General features: G+C 37.4%; 1 protein-coding gene across 1 annotated transcript in view; it reads left to right on the top strand.

Moving 5' to 3' along the window:
* LOC127577987 (sodium/hydrogen exchanger 10-like) overlaps nucleotides 1-15,168 on the top strand; it is a 160,533-nt gene that overhangs the window by 34,954 nt on the left and 110,411 nt on the right. Inside the window, exons 5-9 of the mRNA XM_052029694.1 lie at nucleotides 1,583-1,699; nucleotides 4,824-4,985; nucleotides 10,573-10,672; nucleotides 12,241-12,384; nucleotides 13,990-14,161. Coding sequence (XP_051885654.1) covers nucleotides 1,583-1,699; nucleotides 4,824-4,985; nucleotides 10,573-10,672; nucleotides 12,241-12,384; nucleotides 13,990-14,161 — 695 coding nt within the window. The remainder of the gene's footprint in view (nucleotides 1-1,582; nucleotides 1,700-4,823; nucleotides 4,986-10,572; nucleotides 10,673-12,240; nucleotides 12,385-13,989; nucleotides 14,162-15,168) is intronic.

Raw genomic sequence — 15,168 nt, forward strand, 5'->3', positions numbered from 1 at the left:
TTGTCTTTGAATACAAGCAAGATTAGCTTTTACTTTTATCTTTCCCCATACAGACTAAACATAATTAAGTAAATAGATCAAAATGCAAAACATGCTTTGGTTTGCTCTATCTAACTTCTCATCCAAAACGTAAAATAGACCAATGGTTGAGGAGGCTATTGCAAAATAGCGTTCCTCCAGTATTTTTCACTGCCTTTTTCCTGGGGTCAGTAACATCGTTTTGCAAATGGGTGAAATTTTGGTGGATTCTCGGGAGCGCTTTCCCTGCTGTTGTTTATATGTAGAGAGCAATGATGCATTAGCAGCAAAGAAACGCAAAGGCGGGATAGAACTTGGTGGTAGACTTAAATTTCTGCCACCTAGTGGAGAAGTGTTCAGCCTCTGAGTATTTAATCGATGATCTGAAAATCAATGTAACTACCTAGCTTCACAGCAAAAAAAAATAATTTTTGGCATGGGTAAAATCTTATGGCAGGAAAATACTTTTTACAACAGCTGTACACTTAAGAATCTACTGAAAATATCTCAGCTGTTCCATATACTGATAATCTTAAACCGTGTGCATGAGCACCTGGTTATTTTACTGGATTTGCTGTGACACCTAGTGTTGCCTCTTGGATGGTCTGGATGTGAAAGGCTGATCTTTCAGTTGGGCAGCTCTCCTGCCTTGTCTGTCCTATTGAGCCCTCGCTTCCAGAATGACCCTGACGTAAGGCAAAGATGCAGGTGGAGCTTTGCCTTGTATGGTAGCTGTAAGTGGATTTAACAACATTTAAATGCCTCTGACATTTAGAGATTAAAAAAAACTCACAAAATTGAAGGAATTAAAATAACAAAACAAAAATAATTTATTTGAAATTTATTTATAAAGAAATATTTCCGCTTTCCCAACCAATCCTCAGGATAACATTGGCTCAGTGAGACAATTCCTACATAGATTGTGTTATGTGAGATTGTGTTATATAGAAAGTTCTATCTATGATTCAACTATTCAGACTTTTTTGTGCGGCAGCATGTACGGGAGCCCATGATTTTATTGAAGATTCAATGACTGAAGACTGGAACTGCTGACTCTAGCCCTGTTAACACTGCAGAGTGGACTTTGGATGTTGCATAAGCTTCCAGTCACCATGGTGCAACTAGGCAGAACATTTTCTAATCATAGAGGGGGGAGGGTGGGGAGGAATAGTTGAGTTTTCTTGTGAAGCTATTATAAACAATGGTCTGGGGCAACAACCCCCCATAGACTAGGAAGCCATTAATTGCAGCTTCTGGGTTGATTTGTAGTTGCAATCTTTTTTTCTCTCAATAGTGCCATTCTAGAGTATCATCCAATTAACATCACTGAAGCTGCACTCAGAGAAGCAGATTCTACTCCTAGGATCTCCATGGCAGAAGGAAAAATTTGGCATTTTCAAATGGGTCAAATAAACAGATTTATAAAACAAAACAAAAAACCCTGCTCCCTTCAGGACTTTGTTCTGTTATTTATGCAACACTTCAATTAGTAAATAAGAAAGTAGATTTTAAAATGTACTGATATGTTCTATATTGAAAATTTACTCATTTACATACAATATAGGTGCATCTAAAGCTCTTACTCTATTGATTGAAGGGGAATCATTGCTGAATGATGGCACTTCTATTGTCATGTTTGAAGTCTTTCGAGATCTTGCTCTTGAACCACTTGAAGTTGAAGGTAAGAACAGTCACTTTTTAAAAATGATTTTGTATATTCATTTTGCCAGAGTACCTGGTATATGTCTGTAATTAAGTTTTAATTCTACACATTCATGTACTGTATATTGTATTTGGATGTCTATCAATTGGGGACTTTTCTGTAACATTTTGTAAGGGAGCAGTCTTGGGAAGTGGGGAATGAGCTTGTCAAGGGGGCACAGGATATTAGTTTATTATTGTCACTTGTATTGAGGTACAGTGAAAAACTTGTCTTGCATATCGTACAGATCAATTCATTACACAGTGCATTGAGGTAGTGCAGAGTGAAAACAATAACAGAATACAGAGTAAAGTATCACAGCTACAGAGGAAGTGCAGTGCAGGTAAACAATAAGGTGCAAGGCCATAACAAGGTAGATTGTGAAGTTAAGAGTCCATCTTATCATATAAGGGAATGGTTCAATAGTCTTATAATAGTGGGATAAAAGCTGTCCTTGAGCCTGGTGGTATGTGCCCTCAGGCTCCTGTATCTTCTGTCTGATGGGAGAGGGGAGAAGAGTGAATGTGTGCCAGTAATGATCTACCATCTTGCTCCTTAACCCATTTTACCAATTTGTCCACGTTTGTCTCCATGCCACTGTAATTATCTTCAAGTTTTGGACACCAACTTCAGACCCAGGTTTTTATCCTCCTATTGAATTTGAAATTTTACCATGCTATGATCACTCTTTCCGAAAAGATCCTGTACTACAAGATCATTAATTAATTGTGTCTTATTACACAATTCTGGATCTAAAGGAACCAGCTCCTTAGCTGGTCCTCAATGCAATGCTCTTAAAAAGAACTTCCTAAATAGATTCTACAAATTCCTCAAGGCTACCCTTACCAATTTGATTTGTCCAATTTATACACTAATTAAAATCACCCATAATTATTGAAGTACAAATCACTATTAGTTCTTGAGTAATACTCCCAATAATAAAACTCTTACCCTTTTTCCTTTCTCTGCCCAAATTCTACATAGAGTTTGAGCCAATATTCCACACCAATGAAATGACCTAATCCTTTATTAACAGAGCTATCCCACCTCCTCTTCCTTTCTGCCTATCATTCTAATATGTCAAACACCCCAGAGTAATCATTTCCAGTCTTGGTCACCTTGAGATATCTTTGTAATAGCCATCAGATATTACCTCTTTATTTCTATTCGTGCTGTCAAACTACTTAGTTTCATATAAAGTGTTTATTTGCTTGTGCATTCTACCCCTTCCAAATGTCTTCTGGTTATTGTTGTCTTGCACTATTGTCTTGTTTTCCATTGCCTTTCTGAATGTGCCTTCGCCTGAACTCCTATTTCTTTTCAGATTCCGAGAATAAAGAAAACATTGAAAGATGCAATTTCTGAAGATCATTTTTAAAAGAACTGGAAACTTTTTAAACAATCCTATAGCTAGAATAACTGCTGTGGAATTATATCATGCAATTAATCATTTCTAACTGTTCTCCAATGAAGAGGGGAACTGACTACTACCTCATTCCTATAAAGTTCAAGCATCTACCAATCAATACTATTTCAATCTCCACAGTTTTGATAATAGACACCCTACTTGCATGAAGGGGTGAGGGTGACATACAGTGAAATTCTGATAATCCAGATTCACAGGACTTTGGCAGTTCAGGACAGGCAGATTTTCTGGACTACTGAATGTTACTCCTATTGAGACCCAAACATAACATAATTTCTTTTTTGTTACATAACATACAGTAGGATAATAAATTTTCCAGTGAACCCATTGTGTTTAAAAGTTAGCGGGAAATAATACAAGCACTCTGGACCCCAGTTTGGGCCACAGAACTATGCATGTGGCTGACCCCTGGCACACTGAACCCCAACAATACATTCACCCCACAGTATGGACCTAAGTCCCAGCCACAAAATCCACTTGCACTCTGGATCCCCGACTCATTTCCGGATTAACAAGCAAGTCAGAAATGAAACCTTCAGGATTTATGAACAATCGGATGCCGGAAGTTCTCACAGAATTTTCAGCAGTATAATTTTCAATAGTTTAGTTTTACAGTTTACTTTGAAATTGCCACCAATTAACAGCAACTGAAACAGCCATCTAAAACAAAATCAGATTGAAAAAACTCCCTTGACTTGTTGATCTTTTGATCACGATTTTCAAATTATGAAACTTGAGAATGGTGACACTCAAGACTTTCAAACTAAATTTACATTTCTCCAAACAACCTTGTTGCTTTACAACTTGCATCTACGTCAAATGTTAAATCCTCTACCTCCCCATCAGAACAAGTTCTGACAGGAAATACTTTGTCAGATCAGTCCCTTCAAAATGTATCATTAAGCTACATGCACTTGATAATTAAAGAAAATAGTTTTATGTAGATTTTAGGATTCCCACAAACCCTTCAGCAAAACCTGCCTCATCTACAGATTCTGTCTCCTGTCCAAAGTTCACTGAATGTAATCAGAATAACTTGCCAGAGATTGATGCATGGACCATATCATTTTCCAACTGTCTAAAATAGCTACCCAGATTCTGGAATCAAGTTGTTGGCCTTGTTAAAAACCAACAGTAGCTCACAAGAAAATGCAGGGCAAGCCATAGAACAAACTTACAAACAATATTTTTTCTTCCATGCTGTAAACCTTTAGCTGATGAAATTCCATGACTTGTTTAAGCTTCCATTAACATGTCTTCGTTCCTCCATTGGTGTTTGGGGGGGGGGTGGTGTTGGAGGTGGGGGAAGAGTCCAGAACTATAGTGCATAGTTTTGGAATAAGACAGATGATGAGAAATTAATTCTGAGATCATGAATCTTTTGGAATTTGCTTTTCCAATGCTGTGGAAGGAGAGTCATTAAGATATCTTAATTAGTTATGTGTACATCGAAATACACAGTGAAATGCATCTTTGTGTGGAGAGTTCTGGGGGCAGCCCGCAAGTGTCGCCACACTTCCGGCACCAACGTAGTATGCCCACAACTTCCTAAGTATATTCAAGGAAGAGATTGGCAGACGTTTGAACTACAAGGAAGCTGAAAGTTATGGGAAGTTGGAGGGAAAATGGTATTCAAACCAAGAATTGTTTAAACAAATGTTTTCTATTTCTGTACAGCTATTGAACTTGCTTTAAGGCTGATGCTGAAGACGCTTGTAAGCCCATTATTTGGATATACAATGGCCAAAATCACCATGTTTTGCCTGACCTATATTTTTAATGATGGTTTAACAGAGATAACAATGAGTTTGGCAATTACTTACATAACATTCTATGTCGGTAAGCATGTTTTGATTATTTACAAAGTTTCTTGATGTTTTTTGTACCACATATGAAGATGATATTATCAAATTTGCATTTTTTTATTCTGTGATCTGTTGACAATTTTGATTGCTAGAGAACTTTGACGACTAAAATATTTTGAATATCTGACAGCTGCAGAACCGACTAACATGGCTAGGTGAATCCATATTGTGTTCTGAGAAACTTCTTTATTATTTTGTGCATTGTGGGTGTTATTGGAAAGGCTAACAATCATTGTTCATATGTCCTACTTATCAATTCAATATTATCCTTGACCTCCTTTATTAACCACAGATTGTACCTCATTCTAATCGGGATAAATTCCTACTGGGTGTAATGGATCAGCTGTTTGAATATCTGCCACTGTTCTCTACTGACCTGTCTCCAAGCTTATTTTCCCAGTCCACCTTGGACAACTCTACCTTCATGCCATTGTAATTGCACTTAGTTAAGTTGAAGATAGTGGTTATGGTCCTGTGGTGTTCACCCTCAAACTGCATCTGGAATTTTATCATATTGTGGTCATTCCCTCCTATGGATCTTTAACCATAAGATCTCTTGTTAGTCTTTCCTCATTACTCATGACCAAATCAAAATAGCCTGTTCACTCCTAATGTCCTCATTCAGTTAATTTTTTGGTCAATCCTAACCCCAAAGATGTTAAATGTCATGAGAGTTTGTTATTCTGTTAGAGATGATTTTGCCTGGCACTTACATAGTACAAGTGTTAATTGCTATTTATTATTATATGCCTGAATATTGTCTTGCTGTAATTAAAAACAGTAAGTGTTGGAATTACTTGAGTCAAGCAGTAACCTTCGCGAGAGAAATTCAGTTGTTTTGGGTTGATTACCTAATGAGGTGAAAGTTCAAAAGCCCAAAATGTTAACTGTTTTGAGCACTTGTTTTTATTTTAGATCTTCAGCATTTTCAGTTTTATTTAAAAAAACACCAATATATTTGGCCATAAGTGAGTACAGACCACTTTTGGGAAGTTGTAAATGGAACAAATCACTATACAGTCAACTGCGAATGTTCCAGTTTACAGCGTTAGATTGACAGAAGAGTCATAACTATAGCAACGGTAGATTGTTGGGTCTTAAACACTGCCCTGCGGAACTTCTGCAATAACCCTGGGGGTTGAAGTGTTGGCCTTCCAGACCCACAGCCATCTTCCTTTTTGTGCTATTATATGACTTCAGCCAGTGGAGTTTTTCCTTAATCTGCAATGACGTGAATTCCAGAAGACTTCCATGTTATAATACTCCCTCATTTGATGATGAGGGCAACCAGTCTTGCCCTGCTTATGGAATTAATTCTTTGGTCCATGTTTGGACATAGGCTGCAACAGGGTCTTGAACCAAATGGTCCTGGTAGAACTCCATTACAAGCCAATAGCCATTTGCATTATTATTGACTACCATTGTGGATAATTTAATCTGTTGGCACACTCATGAATGAGAGTACACTAATGGTGCAAGAATTGTCTTTTTGGGTATCTGTGCAATTTTCCTTGATATCAGTAGATGTCAGAGCTGTTGGTCCACTGGAGTGGCTTGGCATAGCTGGTTTTGGTGCACGTCTTCAGCAAAACTGTTGACCTACAGGGTCATCTATCTTTAACAAAAACAGAAAATGCTGGAAGTACTTAGCAGATCAGGCTACATCTGTGGGAAGAGGAATGGTCAGCGTTTCAGGTCAGAGACTCTTCTCTTCCCAAAGATGTGACCTGACCTGAGTATTTCCAGCATTTTTTGTTTTTGATATTCAGCATCTGTTTTTGTTATGTTGTCATCCGTCTGTAATATTAACTGTTTCTCTTTTGCCACTAGGAAGGCCAGACCTGCTGGAGAGTTGCTACAACTTTACATTTCAGTTTTTACATGTTCCCTTGCATTTCTTATCTTCCCTAATTGATCTATGAACCAGATGGCTTTATCAACAGCTTACCACCACACCAACCCTGGTCTTGCCCTATCAAAGGGAATCCCTTAGATCTATTCATTCCTTCCTCGCCCTCTCTGCAACTAATACTAACTTTTTCTCTTTTTGAAAAAAAAAAGTCCTAGAAATCTGAACTAAAAACAACATGCTGGAAGCATTCAGCTAAGCAGGCAGCATTTGCGGAAGGAATTATTCTGATGAAGGGATTCCAACCTTTGTTCCTGCCATCTCCCTGCATTCCTATCTTCCCTGCAGTTTCATGTTAGCTTGCTTTCTCCTTTTCCTAGTTGTAAAGAAGGGTCTTCAACCTGAAACATTGACTTTTTGTTTCTCTGTCCATGGATGCTGCCTTGTTGCTGAGAGTTTCCACCATTTAGTTTTATTTCACATTTCCAGCAACTGCAGTTTTTTGATTTCCATTTACTTTAATAGTAGATTTTGGATGTAATAATAGATTTACTCATTGGAGGAGCGCCTACATATTTCCACACCTCTTCCAACTCCAAAGGAGTAAGACTGAGGGATAGGAGCATAACATTGCCAAATTGTTCCTTTTCTAACAACTCTTGTTTTAGCACATCACAGAATGTAGGGGGTAGTATAACTTTTCTCATGGTGAGGCACTTGATCTTGGTGAAGATGTGGCCATATTTCTTACTATACCTGCTGCTTTAGTTCAAAGCCTTTGCTCACTGAACAGAGCACTCCTGCCATGTGTGACCAGTTATTATTCATCCTGTTCTATTTGATATAGTGTATTTAGTACAAGTTTTGAGATCCCCTCTGTATTGTAAAGACTGCATGCAAATTGGTTGAGTGCTTTGCTGAACACTGCATATTCAGTCTGCAGATTTGATTGTGAACTTCCTGATACCTCAGTTATCTGCCCAACTTGCATACAGACCTTTTAACCCTAATCTTTAACACTGTTTCGGTAAAGCACAGCATAAAATGCTGGGAGGCCAGAATTGCAATCCAAACCACTCACAAGAAACACTAATTGGGAGGAGTAGGCCATTTGACTCGCCACTTAGCAATAAGATCGTGACTTTTTTTTCTTATCTCAGTGCCACTTTCCTACACTAAACCTGCATTTTGATTTTCCCTAATCTAAACTAAAATAAAATTTAAAGATCTAATTGATGTGGATTTCAGAGGCTTGTTCTTGACAAACTGGAATAATTCAACCATCGTCACATTTAAGGATGCAAATTCTTAAATTCTTACTGCTTAACCACCCTCCAATCTTCTGGTACCTCACCCGGGGCTAAGGAGTATACAAATATCTCTGTCAGGGCCCTTGCAATTTCTAGATTCCCACAATGTCCTAAGTTACACTTGGTCTGGCCCCAGGGGTTTGTTCACCTTGCTATGTTTTCAGGTTGCCAGTAATGTGGATACGTTTCAAGACATCACTATTCATATTCCTTAAGTCTTTGGTTTGGATGACCTACTCCATAGTAAATACAGATGAGAAATATTAATTAAAGATCTTGCCTGTCCCATGTGTTTCCCCACACAGACAACCACATTGATCCTTAAGAGGGCCTATTCTCTCCCCAGTTACACTTAATATACTTGTAGAATTTCTTGGGATTCTCTTTACCTTATCTGCCAGAGCTATCTCATGTCTTCCTCTTTAGTGAACTCCTAAATTTCTTGTATTCCTTAAGGGATTTGCTTGATTCCAGCTGCTTATACCTGTCATATGCCTCCTTTTTACTGACTAGAGCCTCGATATCCTTTGTTAACCAGGGCTCCCTAATCCTGCCAGCCTTGCCCTTCACTCTAATAGGAATATGCTATCCCTGAACTCTTCGTATCTCACTTATAAAATCCTCCCACTTACCAGCTGTCCCTTTACCTGCAAACAGCCTCTGCTCGTCTATCTTTGCAAGTCCCTGTCTCATGCATTCAAAATTTGCCTTGCCCCAATCTAGGATTTTAACTTGCGGACTAGTCCTATAACTATTTATCCATAATAATCTTGTTATTTACTTATTTATTCACAACTATTTTAAAACTAATAGAATTATGGTCACTGGTCCCAAAGTGCTCCCCCACTGACACTTAAGTCACTTGGCCTGACTCAGTTTCCCAATAGGAGGCCCAATGTTGCCCCCTCTCTAGTAGGGCCATCTACGCATTATTTGAGAAAACTTTCCTGGACACATTTTAACAATTTCGGTCTCATCCAATCCATAGTGAATTCATATAAACAATCCTATTGATATTTTCTAAATGTACTGTTTTCACGTCTTCATAGGCACTAGCATCTTCCCTACTATTGATGTTAGGCTAACTGCTCTGTGGTCTCTTGTCTCTTCCTTGAATAGTTTATTGAATTCTGGAAGATGACAATCAATGCTTCCACTATTTGCATTACTGTGTCTTTTAGTAGTCTGGGAATTTATTGGTTTTCAGTGCCATTGGTTTATCCTGTACCTTCTTCAACATACCAGTTTCCTTTAATTTCTCATGGTTTTCCAAACATTTCTGGATTATCTTTGTGTCCTTTTTTTGTGAAGACAAAGGCAAGGTATTTGGTTAATTGTTCTGCCATTTCTTTGTTCCCCATTATAAACCACTTCCAATCCTTCTGCTTGCCACCTTTTCTATCCAAATTGGACACACATTATATCCTTCTGTAAACCATGGTTGGGTCAGTTTTTCATTTGAACACTAAACAAAGAGGCCATGCCAGTTCCACTGACTGGCTGACATAAATCTGAGGGAGTGGAAGAATAAAACTCCATTAATCCAGCAGGCTTGGGACTTTGATGCGGGTGAACTAACAGATTTTCTGGATTATTGGATATTACTATTAAAAGTGTACGGGAGTATTAATGCACTTTTTGTTTTAGGTGTTATAGAGTTGAATAATAAACTTTACAGGGAGCTTGATAAATTTAAAGGAAGCACGGGGAACAAGTCCCTGGTGAGCTTAAAGGAAGCACAGGAACTGGAGCCCAGGTGTGTTTATGGAATCTCAAGAATCAGCACATGGTTAACCAGATGCTAAACCATTGGAATTTCTGAATAGTCATTTAGCAGATTATCAGAGTTTTACTATGCAAAGAGTATGCAGTACCTTAACTCAGAAGCTTACAGATATCTCTTGGACTTGATGTCTCACAGTGAATTGTGTTGAGTTTGCAAAATTGTGGTGTGAGGGTTTCTGGAGTGCACTATCAAACCACCATGTGATTTGAACCTGATTATAAATTCTATCCTGGTGTATGCATAACATAAATAGAAGCAGGTGTACGGCATGCATCTCCAAATCTTCTGTACCATTCATTGGTAAAGAAGTCCATCCGATATCCCCATATCCTCTGAATCACCAGTGTCCAAAGCTCTTATTGGGAAACATTCTTCCTTTATCTAGTCTGGGAAATTTATTAAGGAGTTGTATTCTCGCAAAGAATATCCAGTCTTGGGATGTTGTTGTTAGTGTCATACTGATGAGGTTTAGGTGCTTTCTTCTTTTCCATTTATTTTGTAAGTAATTTGAATTTTGCATGCAAACTTGATGAGAATTTTGTTGTGAAGTGCTGACTTAATGCATGTAAAAATGCATCAGTATTTTTGACCATATGTATTTTAATTTAATTTCCAGGTGAATGGGTTGGTATGTCAGGTGTAATATCTGTTACATTTATGGGACTATTTATGGATACAGTGAGTTTTAGCCCAGATATTGAGCTATTCTTATTGCGGTGAGTATTGGCACCAATTTGTTCTATTCCTTTTATTTTATTAGGCAAAAGCAATTTGTTGTTTTTGGAATATTGCTGTGATTCCTGCTCCATTAAATAGATTTGGCTAGTTTCCATGTCCATATTCTTGAACTTTCTGCTGTTTGTGCATTCCAAAATGAAGATATTTTTCCTGGTACTGAAAAAGTCACTTTGAAAATTTTTCAAACATCAATTTATTTGAGATATTAAATAGACACAAGAGACTGAAGGTGCTGGAATCTGGAGATATTAGTTTTCTAATGTGGTACTTTACTGGGGAAAAAATGATTAATTGTTTTCCTCAAAACAATGAATCATAAATGTGCAAAGAATTTCTTCCCTTTTTTTTACGTGACTTGTGGACTCTAGTATTGGGGTAGGGATGAATGAGTATAAAATATATCAATATCTTTTATCTGATCTAAGCTGACACAACACAAAAGATAGATATGATTCATTTCAGTAGGGAATATTATTCTTTACTCTTTTTTTAAAAAAATTACCTAAGTATTTTGTAAATCCTTTCTTGGTTAAAATTTATTATGACTATATGCTTTTGGACTTGTGCAGTCTTGTAACAGAGGTTCTACCACATTGCTGCTGGACAAGGATTTCCAAATTTGATTCAGCAATGGGTTTTTTTTTGTGAGGATAGTATGCTGCTTGAAAGTAATAATGTGTGTATGCACCTGCTCCCCTACTTGGAACTTGAAGATTTTGGATGCACTGCAAAGAAGCTTTGATAGGTTATCTCAGTGTATCCTCATGTAGACAAAGCACTCAAGGTACACTGGTGATGAAGAGAATGGGTATTTGATGCAGGGGGTTGCGCTGGAAACATGAGTTTCTTGATAGCTTCTTGCAGCAGTTTTCAGTCAGGCAACAGAAGAATGTTCTGTTGTACTTTTGGATTTTGAGAGTGAGGAGATGAGACACTTACTGCAGAATACACAACCTTTGATCTGGTGTCATAAGCATGTGATTCTCCAGTTAAAATTCTAATTAATAGTGATCTCCCAGAATATTAATTAGTTACAGCAATTTGGTATGCCAAAAATATGCTCCCCTAGACAACCTTACCTGGGATTTACTTGGTTATGTAGGTATGGTGGCTGTTACTTTCTTAATTATTTATTTTCAGTGGTTTTGTTCATTTCTGTTAAATATGTGGGTATTTTGAAATATTTTTGACAGGAAAAATAGTTGTATTCATTACGTATTCCTTGGGGGAAATGGTCAAAGAATTTGCATTCAATATTCTAAGTTTTATTTTGCACTGTTCTGTCTCAAACAGTTGAACTGTTACTTCCTCTAAGATTACAAAGCTCATTCAGAAGTTGAAGTTGTTGTATTAAATGAATTTGCTTAGCTTGCTATATCAGTGGGTTTTAATCAATATGATGATTCACATCTTTGGTTAAAACAACTAGTATTACTTAAACAACAGTAATTTATTTAGACTTCTAGGTACCATGATAAAGTAATTTGAATGTTTTCTTCAGCTTGTGGTTATAATGTAGAAATTTTGATTTTCAAATCTTTTGCAGCTTTTGGGAAATGTTAACATACCTAGGTAATACTCTCATCTTCATGATCGTTGGAGTTGTCATATCACAAAGAGCATTGGAAAATATGTCCATCACTGATGGCTTTTTCATCATAGTACTTTACTTTGGAATAAATACTGTGCGGTGAGCTTATACTCATGTCTTTTGAATAACTAAGGGATGTGGCTTTGAAGGGACTGGCATAATGAATGTGTCAATACTTGGATACATCTCAGGTAATTCATCTCAAACTCTCCAATTACAACTCTTTCATGAAGTGTTTTATTTTCTTCATGTCTTTATTCATGCAGCAAAAACAGTGTTATTGCTGACATTGGAGAACATTCATTTGAGCTTACAGTTTGAACGCTATTTGTTTCCTCCAATCTCAATCATCTTTCACACAACTGGTGTAGTTCTTATGAGCATTGGGAAACATCATAAAAGAAATGCCTTTAACTTTAAGATGTTTTGATATCTAAGATCTAACCAGTATAAAAGTGAAAAACTGCAGATGTTTCAAATCGGCATGCTCGGCAGCATCAATGGCAGGGGAAACGGTTAACACTTTTAGATGGTTGACACTTCAAAACTCTATTCTGATGCTAGTTGATCTTGGTATTTCCAGCGTTTCCTGTTTATGTGCTTACTTAATTTGTTCACTGTTACATTGTGCATTAAGGTAGCCTTAATTGCAAGAGAAATGGTGGTCACTTCTTTCATCATTCAATGCTGCTCTGAGCATGCCCCTCTCAGTTTTATAATGGTTATTGCCCCAGCACTATTTATTGTATCCTAAGACTTGACTCGGTTAATATCAGGTCTAAATAGTGTCAGCCCTGAAGAGAGGTCGGGTCAGAGTTAACATTTTCTGTTGTTGCCTGGAACTAACTAAGTTGTAATTTGAAACTCCACCGATAAAGGATAAAATTGGGCAGAGTTAAAACTGACATCAGTTTTTCAATGGAGGGGATAAGTCAAAGTTGCCTCACTGATTCAGCTAATATTAGCTGAGAAACAATCTGTTCAACTCATTCTGTGACAAGCTAATATCGACACAAATCCATTTCTTTTTCACAAGTACCTTGAATACTAAATTGGAGTTTGTTATATTTGCTTTTGCATCCAGACTGAATAAAATTACATGTCTGCTGACATTGACTTAATGTGGTGTTACAATAACTAATAAACCATTAATTTTTATTTTACTTTTTAGGGTTTTTGTATACTTGTATTAGCTAAGTAATTATTAGAAGAAAACTTGTTGATTTTGATTAGATTAGGTTTATCATTACTACAGTAATACTCTGGTAATCAACTATTGTATGCTTCAGAAATTCCGATGTTTCAGCATCTGGCTCATGATTCTGTTTTCTGTGCTCCCTTAAAACTTACTGGGGCCACTGGAAATTTTTGATATTACTGCATAACATCTTAAAAATTGAATTAAAAGTGTGATGTATTAATAGGAGTAATATTCAGAAGTCTGGAAAAATCTGCCATTCCGGTGGCCTGGGAGTCCCAGGGGATCTGGGTCATCAGATTTTTACTTATTAGCAGACAGAATAAGATCTGCAAATAGATAGTTGGTGTTTATAGAATTCCATTGAGAAATAATAATCTTGTTCCAATATGTACAAGTATTTATGGGATTAGTTTGATACCAAACACTGCATTTTTATTATTACATCAAAGCTCTACAGAGTGATTTAAGTCGTGAATATTTTGATTGTGCTTTTTGTTTTGTAGGCTGGTGATTATTGTGGGTTTGTCACCATTGCTGACACGTTTGGGCAATGGTTTCAATTGGCGCTGGGCAGCTGTTTGCATCTGGAGTGGTACAAAAGGTGCTTTCACTCTCACTTTAGCTCTTATGGCATACCAGTTGGAAGGACTTGATGAAGTGAATGTCAGAAACAAGGTAAGGGGACAATACTCAAATAGCGATTTTTTTTTTGGGGTCAGGATTAAATGCTATCTCCTGTAAAATTAGCAGTTCTAATTTTTATGCACCAGTTGGGATGGTAATGAATTTAGTTGGTGTAGTGATATAACATGAAAGAATAGAACAATGGTAAACTTTGTGTACAAAATTCATTCCTTGGAACAAGAGTGCTAATGGAATCTGTGCTAAAATGGGGTCATTATAACATTAATTGTAGAGAGATGCATTACTGATGGTGCTGCTGTGCCAGGATTTGGCATTAACTCCTGCTACTCTATTGCTGTGATGGGACCCTGTCACAAATGCAGTAGTGAATTGGCCCATGACTTTCTGTAGAGGGACTACCTCTGAGGCCTGGTTTTGGGTGGGCTGGGGTGAGTATTGCAGCCCGTTAGCTTGGGATGGATAGTGTGACCATTGCTGGGGACTGCAGCTGCTCCACTTGCTAACAGACCAACTGGATTCCTTCTGGATGTGATGGAGATTTCTGTCTTCCTTTTAATATCATTTCTCAAGGTGTTTCTTACAGGGCAAATGGATCAAATAGTTAGAAAGAATTGAATGAAAGGATGTCACAGAGCTTGGTATTAAAAGCTGGGATAATTTTGTGGATTGGGGGAAATTTGGGGTAGAGCAAGGACAATTAGAAGGTCTTGGGCCAATTAAAACATTACCAGGTAGATAGATTGTACAGAAGATCAGAGTGAGAAGGTGACCAGTTGGGGATTTCAAACAGTAGGTTGGGGCGAGACTGATATGTGCTGGAAATATTTCCTCAGAACTCTGTTTTAGTGGACATTACCAAAAAAAAGATGGCAAATTGTAAAAACTGACAAGAAATTGTTTACTTTCACAAAGCTGAATGATGTGATATTTTGCTTATGGTTTTGAACCTGCTCTTCATTCCTCATATTAGATGGGCAGTGTGCACCAGGATTGTATTGTGCTTGTTTTGAAAGTAGTATAGAATCTCGTTCTACAGA

Source organism: Pristis pectinata, chromosome 14, assembly GCF_009764475.1.
Source record: "Pristis pectinata isolate sPriPec2 chromosome 14, sPriPec2.1.pri, whole genome shotgun sequence".
Taxonomy (NCBI): domain Eukaryota; kingdom Metazoa; phylum Chordata; class Chondrichthyes; order Rhinopristiformes; family Pristidae; genus Pristis; species Pristis pectinata.